This window comes from Lytechinus pictus, chromosome 16 (genome assembly GCF_037042905.1).
Source record: "Lytechinus pictus isolate F3 Inbred chromosome 16, Lp3.0, whole genome shotgun sequence".
NCBI classification, from domain to species: Eukaryota; Metazoa; Echinodermata; class Echinoidea; order Temnopleuroida; family Toxopneustidae; genus Lytechinus; species Lytechinus pictus.
This window is the reverse complement of record NC_087260.1, coordinates 8,763,576-8,772,200: the sequence shown is the minus strand read 5'-3', so window position 1 is coordinate 8,772,200 and position 8,625 is coordinate 8,763,576. Positions and strand designations below refer to the sequence as shown.

At 36.8% G+C, this 8,625-nt stretch overlaps 1 protein-coding gene across 2 annotated transcripts in view; it reads left to right on the top strand.

Annotated features, from left to right (window-relative positions):
- Positions 1–8,625, top strand: part of LOC129279168 (sodium leak channel NALCN-like) — a 62,910-nt gene that overhangs the window by 9,373 nt on the left and 44,912 nt on the right. For both annotated transcript variants that reach the window (XM_064111042.1, XM_064111041.1), the window contains exons 10-13: positions 428–601; positions 1,138–1,197; positions 1,731–1,862; positions 7,688–7,828. In XM_064111042.1, coding sequence (XP_063967112.1) covers positions 428–601; positions 1,138–1,197; positions 1,731–1,862; positions 7,688–7,828 — 507 coding nt within the window. The remainder of the gene's footprint in view (positions 1–427; positions 602–1,137; positions 1,198–1,730; positions 1,863–7,687; positions 7,829–8,625) is intronic.

The following is an 8,625-nucleotide window of genomic DNA, read 5'->3' as shown; positions in this document are numbered from 1 at the left end:
TGGATGGATGGATGGATGGATGGATGGATGGGTGGACGGATGGATGGAAGGAAGGAAGGATGGTTGGATGGGTGGATGGATGAATGGGTGAATGTACTTAGAAGTAGACAAAATTAATATAATATATTGCATTTATGAGGTGCTAATTATCTAGTTGCCTATTCAATGGCGCATTATATATTACCCTGGCTTTAGCTCCAGCTGCTAAAAGCCCTTGGTGCATTCAAAGAATTGGTCCTGCTGGGTACCCATTCACCTCACCTGGGTTGAGTGCAGCACCAATGTGGGTAAATTTCTTGCTGAAGGAAAACACACCTTGGCTTGGATTCGAACCCATATCCCTCTGATTGAAAGACAAGAAACATATCCACTAAACCAAGAAGCCCCCACATTAAATGGAAAAACTCTTCACATGTTATGACTGCAGGTTGGATTCACTCTTCTGTTTGATGTGGAAGTGTTGTTTAAGGTATGGTGTCTTGGTTTTCGTGGATACTTCAAGCGATCTCTCCACAAGTTTGAGCTCTGCCTCGCGATTGGTAACTCCATTCGCATCATGTATCCTGATAGACTCTACTCATCACAGCTTGCTTATTTTCAGGTTCGTTGAAATCACATTCAATAACACTAGGGCTGAGTCAAAATGTTTATATGCCGTTCAAACAACTTTTACAAGCATAAACCTTTCCCTACTTTGACAACCGTCTTAACGTATTTAGAGAAAAAAAACACCTTCCCAAACTTGCTGAAATTTCACATTTCACATCTCCACATCCATGATTTAGTTGGAAAGTTAAGAAAATTAAGAACATTCCCTTCATTCTTGACCCTGAAGTATAATTTTCAGTCTACCTACATGAAAGGTGGAAAGTATAATCCAATCTCTATGAAGTCCAAAAATGTACTTTCCCAATTATACTAGTATTGTCTTGTCAATATAACCTCTTTATCTTGTGCAATGCGCGGTATAAGTTCATTATCTTGTCTACTTACTCTCTTTGAGCTAGCCCATTGGATTTGGACAGTACAGTACAGTGCATATTTCATTAATATTAGCTGAATATGTAACATAATGAATTCTTTTCTTATTTCATTCTTTTCTAATTTTAATTTATTTTTCTGTTTGATTCTTGACAGGTTATGCGCTGTTTCCGTCTAATCAAGCTTTCACCGACTTTGGAAGACTTTAGCAGAAAGGTAGGGCACTCACCGGTCAAAAAAACAAAACGGGAGTACTCATGCCTAATGATGATAAAGATGATGATAGTGATGATGATGATAACGATGATAATGATGATGATGATGATGATGATGATGATAATGATAGTGATAATGATGATAACGATGATAATGATGATGATGATGATGATAATGATGATGATGATGATGATGATGATGATAATGATAGTGATAGTGATGATAACGATGATGTTGATGATGATGGTGATGATGATGATGATGATGATGATGGTGATGATGATGATAACGATAATGATGATGATGATAGTGATGATAGTGATAACGATGATAATGATGATAATGATAACGATGATGATGATAACAATGACAACGATGATGATGATGATGATGATGATGATGATGATAGTGATAGTGATATTGATAATGGTAATGATGATAATGATAATGATAATAGTGATAATAATGACAATGATAATGATAATGATGATTATATGATAATATCGATAATGACAACTGTGTGTCTGTTGTAGATCTTTGGGCCATTCATCAAGTTGGGAACACTGATCCTGTTCACAATGAGTTCACTTATCTTAGTCTCCGTGATCAGTCTACAACTCTTCTGCTATGTGGAAAATCTCAAACAGTTTGATACATTCCCCAATGTAAGTATGCCCAGCCATCTTCAATACACTGATCCATCTTGACGTAGGTCACAGGTCAAATGTCGCAGAGAACGTTGAATACACCAACAATTGATTTGAATGATAACATTCCCGCTATGTCAAGTTTCATTTATTTCCAACAGAAAGAATCCCACATTCAATCCTAATGTCAGGATTGAACTTACAATGCATTCCATAGAATGATGCAAAAATCATACGAAGGTCAAAGGTCGCAGAGAAAGGTGTATGCTTGAAAATTGATTGTTCAACATTATTTTAAGATAGAATGTGGTTCATATACCTCTTTAAGATAGGTAGAACTTAAAATGCATTCCATGAAATGTTTGGAAGTCGTATGGAGGTTAAAGGTTAAAGGTCACACAGGAAAATGTATGCATGACATTGACAATGGATTTTCCAACATTAACTCAAGCTTCATTTGATTGGTCAACCTCTGACTTTAATGTGCTTGCATATGATTAGGTCATAAGACCAAAGGTCATTGTGAGAGAGGTCACTGAAAACATGATTTAAATATCTTCCAGCAATAACTCATAAACCATTTGAAAGATCCGCAAGATGTGCTTGAAAATGGGACCAAGAATTAGGATCATGTAAAGGTCATTGTTACAGCGGTCATGAAAAACATACTTGAATTCCGTAAGCAACAACTCATGAACTTCATGTATTTGATTGACAGAATGTTGACAAGACATGGAATAAGACTTTTGGATGATGTTGAGCTTTCATTTTATTGCCAAAGTATTTGACATTCATGCATTGAAGAGTGTATGGGATAATACCTTTAAATGCAGAGAGCCAGTTTATTTTCTCATATGTGTTATTCTACTGACATTTCTTTACAGCTGTATGATGGGTTTGAGTGCTATTTCAAAACAAAGTTTTCTTATAGGAAACAAAATTGAATGTTGAAAATGAAGGACTTGTTGATTCCATTCTTGATATGATTACAAGGCCCTGTTTGCGGATGTGAAAATCACACTATTAAAGTTCCTGTGCCGGGGGCCCGTAACACAAAGCTTAGCAACCATCATACATTTTTTAATGATTGATTGCATCAACTACAATGTTTATAATCATTGTAATCGTAGAAATTGAACATATGACTGATTGCTAACCTGTGTGTTACGGGATCCTGGTAACAAGGCATTTTAAGATTCAAGATGTGGAATGAATGAACGAAAAAAAAAAGCCATGAAGTCTAATCTTATCTTGTCTCCTTCCGGTTCAGCCTTTAGCCATTTGTCTTATTGCCACTTTCCCTTTTTACCAAATGTTTCATCAAATTTATCTTTAGGAGTTCCTCAGAAATGTTTACATGAGATTAACAATAAAAAAGCCCCCTCCGATTTGAAAATGACTCCTGGGGCCTGTTGCATAAAACTTTTGCTATAAAAAACTCTGGCAATTTTTTTGCCAGAGTTTTTTATGTGTAATTTTCAATGGCATAATTTTGTTTGCCAGAGTTTTTTCATGGCAAAAGTTTTATGCAACGGGTCCCAGGTACATTTGTAGGTGTTTCATAAAGCTGTTCTTGTGTTACAAACGACTGGTGATCCTTTCTTGTGGTAAAATGATACACACCAGATTTACATTGCCATTGATTTAGTTCCTAAGAAATGGTCACCAGTCGTTTGGAAAGTCATTCTTAACTTACCAACAGCTTTTTGAAATACCCACCAGGAAACATTTGGTGATTCCACCCCCCCCCCAATATTTACAGTATTGTAAAGATTTGAGCATAAAACTGAACTTTAAGTGTGTTTTTTTTTTCAATTTGCACTGTTTACAAATCATTTGCAAGCAGGAGAAATCTGACCTTAACATTGTAATCCCTTTCCCCCATAGACAACTGAAAGATACCCAGTCCAAATTCAATGACTGAAGTAACTTTCATTATACGTGTATGATATTAAATACATGTCTGCCTTATGTGACACTTTGGATTGAAGTTGGAAAGCAAACCAGGGGGGTGTTTCACAAAGATTTAAGTAGACTTAGAGTCGCACTTAAATGCCTAGTTACGTGCGGTATAAAAGGCATAATTGCATTGGTCAGATCATGCAAAGAGGACGCGCACTACTGCGCATTGATCAATTAGATTGCTCGTTGCATTTCAGATACGCGTCGGCATTTAAGTGCGATTTAAGTCATACTTAAATCTTTGTGAAACACCCCCCAGATGCTTTGAAGAAAGAATTTAAAGATAATTGAATGTAGTTGCAGTAACACTGATATTACGATAAAAGCTGTGAACCGAAGATTAATTGCAATTATTTTACAATGGATCTAGATCTGGTACAGTTTCATAAACTAAACTAAATCCTGAAATCTAAGCTGAAAAACGATCACACAGCTGATCACCATCACAGATAGGCACATGTGGGACAGTGTATTATTATCATTGCTTGGAAAAATACCTATAGCATTTGACTCAAATTCCATTGCTTAATTTGCTATAAATTTCTCAGCAATTGCACAATTTCTTCCCAAATCCTTTGGCACATATATGCAATTTATGCAAATCAACACTTGGGTGGTCGTTTAATTGGATTCTAAAAAAAAGCCTTATTTTGAAATTGTTGAAGGCAACTGGGGTTTATTTTTAAGAGAGTCAGTGTGATATACATCCTTCAATCCTCACTCATTTTGTAGGCAGTCATGTCCCTGTTTCAAATCTTGACCCAGGAGGGTTGGGTCGAGGTCGTTGACGAGTGTTTCCTGGCTTGCAAGCCGGAACTCACCGTCCTCGTCGCCTTGTATTTTGTCCTCATTCACGTCTTCTCCTCCTCGGTAAGCCCAACAAAACGTCAAGCCCGCCACCCTCTATCTCTCCATTGCAACCCAAACGGCACGCAGTACTGACTGACTTGATTGATAATCGTGTTTGCTATACAACTGACTCTCGGTGTTCTGGTTAACTCGCTCTTCTTTCCCTTTACAGGGGCCTGTAACACCAAGCTTAGCAATGATCGTTGAACATTTTTCTACAATTGATTCCATTGACTACAATGTAAAATCAGTCGTGAAAATCAAGCGTACGATTAATCGCTAACCTTTGTGTTACAGGACCCAGTTCTTCATAAAATGATAGGCAGCTTTATATTTGTGATGCGACTTCTTTGAGGCATCTTTCTCGACCCACTTTCCCTTTTCGGGTCAGTTGCAAATTGGCTTCAGGTTTTGGCAACATGCAATTAATCAATCAGGCAGTTTGGCATTTAACCTGTCTTCATTTGTGATGTCAAATTCCCAGCTAAGCTTGGACAATTTCAATACTTTGACAATGAATTGGCCCGGAACTTTTATGAGAAGTCGGAGGAAGTGAGAGCCGTCTTGCACATGCATAATACAAAGTTCCATCACAGATATAAAGCTGTCTAATCTCTGTAGTTTGGTTGAATACATGCATTCTACTTGGGGATATTGATCTTATTGCATTTTATATGCAGGTGATTATTTTTCCGGCCTTTATTATTTTTTTGCTGATATGCAAGCTGGTCCAGGCAGTAATTTCTACTGCTATAAATGCCACACTATCAAAATATATTTGAGAGAAATCATGAAATTATTAAAGCTATCAAGAAAATTTCCATTGAACATCAATTGGGGGAAACAGCTGTACAATACCTTTTCTTTTTTCATTCCTTTGCAAATAATTAATTTATTGATATTTAAGTGAAACCTTTGATTTTTTTCTTCAGTCATCATTGATACATTCACACAGAATTGTAATCAAACCCTAATATTACCCGGTAATGTATCTTCCAAGCCATTTATAGTTCTGACTCGGGTACAAAAGAATTCAATGAAAATTTTCTGACTCTGATTACTTTGACTAGCATCGCTGGAAATGTTGAAATGCATATTTTTCATACTATGCAACAAAGGATGAAGTGTTTACATTTATTTTACGTAAGACAAGTTCCTGCTGCAGAGAAATGTGTGTATTCAATCCATACTTCTCTAATTCTGGGGTGTGTTTCAGGAACCATCTTGGCCATGATTTTCACATATGAATGTTATAAGCTACTGAAATCATGGCAGCTGATTGGCTGATAAAACATTTGTGAGTAACAAGACTTCCTGACACACTCCCCTGTTATTACAACCTTTAGATTTGATTGTAGTAAATTGTTGAATAATGTAAATATGACATTGCATGATAACACTTCAAGAGTTCTGAATGAAGTTGAATTGAATTGAAAATGAATGACAGATATTATCTAGAAAATTCTCTACTCTATCCACAAAAAGAAAAGAAAAAACTGCAATTCTGCATGCATTTTATAGAACATTCTTCTATTTTCTGAATTTTTGGGGCATGTTAAAGTTTTGAATGGAGCAGTATTCATTTCTCAGACTTTTTTTATGAATACCAAAATAAATAAATTGAATTTTCGTATTAAATAATAATAAAGATGGTGTAAAATAAAGCAATCCGTGAAAATTTGATCAATTTGATACATTTTACGTCAATATTTTTAAACTTTGTTATTTTTGCATTGTCATACATACGGTAAGAGGATAGACTTCGAGGCTATAAACTAGGCTAGGTATAACCCCTGATGTTAGATGCACACAATGTCTATAAGAATGAATATCTCAGAATTAAACAACTGTAATGGTAATTTCAGTTAATAACGGCCGTAATATTAGTTTACAGGAAAATGGCTTCCGTGACACAACTAAACAACAGAAAACACTTTAACATCTTCCTTTGTTTCAATTTCTTTCCTTATATTCTCTTGTTTGTTGACTTCCTTTCTTCTCTTTCTCCCAAACTGCTTCTATGGTTTTGTTGAATGTTTGTTTGTTTGTTAATGTATTTGTTTGTTTATTCACACGTGGAATACATAATCTGACCATACTATTCCTATGATGCTATACTGCTTCTAAATCCACTTGCTTCCCCCATTCATTCCTCTCACCCCTCCTACCCCATCCATTCATTCCCCTCTCACCCCTCCTACCCCATCCATTCATTCCTCTCTCCCCATCATTTCATTCACCTCTCACCCCCTCCCCCACCCATTTATTTCTCTCCCACCCCTCTCACCCACCCATTCATTCCCCTCTCACCCCTCCTCTACCCATTCATTCCCTTTAACTCCTCAATCTCCCCCATTCATTGTACTCCCACCCCTTCGTCCCCCCCCTCATTAATTCTCCTCTCACCCCCTCCTGAATCCCATTTGATATCCTGTCCGTTTTTCTAATATCACCTCATTCCACATCTGATATTGCCCCTCCTCATTTCATCTCTCTGATTCTTCTGGTTTTATTGGCGATGTTCCTCATCATTACTATCATTTCCATTTTTGCCTTTTTATATTTCATTTATGATTTTTTCCCTCTTCACACATTTATTATCCCTCCCTTGATGATCACTCATCTTTTCTGTCTTTCTCATATTGTCTATCTGTTTGTCTTGTTTTCTCTCTTGCTGTCGCAATCTTGTATCCGTTGTCATCCTTTATATGTGTTACCGTATCTCCCTTCTCTACATCCCCTTTTTTCTGCGTCTTTGTTTTCACGTTGTGTTTTATCCCTCGATCTCTTTCTTTACCTGTTTGTCTTCTGCCCCTTTCCTTTTTTGTGTCTTTTTATCACTCTATCACTCTTTGTGTCCCTATTTGATGCTTTCCACATTCTCTCATCCCACCTGCTCTCTCTCACTCTTGCATTTCATTTCTTTCCTTCTCTCTTTGTCTCCATCTTCTATACTTGTCATTCCATCTACCCATCCTCCCCCTCAATCTCTCTCTCTCTCTCCCCGTCTCCCCTGATGACTCCGTGGGCAGGCTTTCATGTCCATGTTCCAAATCCTGACTCAAAAGGGTTGGGCTATCGTCATGTATGAGTGTATGCTGGCGGCAGACAACAACGCCTTGGCGCCTGTAATAGCCGTCTACTTCATTGCATACCACCTCTTTGCCACTGTGGTAATTATATTTCTGTCACTCTCTTTTTTTATTTGTCTCGTCCCGGAATGCGCCCCCGAACGGGGCTCCAATTTCATAGTGCCTTTCGTCAGAAAATAAATACGATATGCGCATATGATTTAGCCACTTCTTCTCCATCTCTTTTGATCATTGTGGTGTAGAATGTCTGTTTGTAACAATGCATGAATGTTTCTTTTTTTTTATTGTACGGTAGCTGTCTTGCTCGCCTTGATTTTTGTTGCACAGATTTACATTGCATGCAAAGTATCTCCTTTATCTGTTTCTTTTTTTTTTCATTGTAAAATATTGATTGGAAATGTCATTAATTTCAAATAGGATTTAGTTCGTTCATCAGGGAATAGTTTTTCATAATCGCATTGCGCCATATTTTTTTATGACTGCTACGCAGAATGTTGTCTGTGTAGCAATGTTTACATAGAACTGTACAGAACATAGTTGAGAGATTTTCTCTTAAAATCAGAAATCCTACGCAAATTCAAGCTGTAAAATTATTCCCTGTTTATGCTTTCTTTGCATCCTTTTGCATGTTTGAACATTGAAGATTGCTTTTTTGCATGTACAAGGCAAAAAATGCAAGAAAATGTAATGCACTACATGCACATACTTAGCGGATGTTGTCATCCTTCTGCATGTGATAACATGAGGTCATAATAACAGTATTGTGTGTCAAATCCTCTCCTTTAATAGGGTTCGCTATAATAGTGGGGCAAATAATGGTATATTAATAGATTAGATTAGATTAGATTGATTTAATTTCCGATCTTAAGCATAAGCTA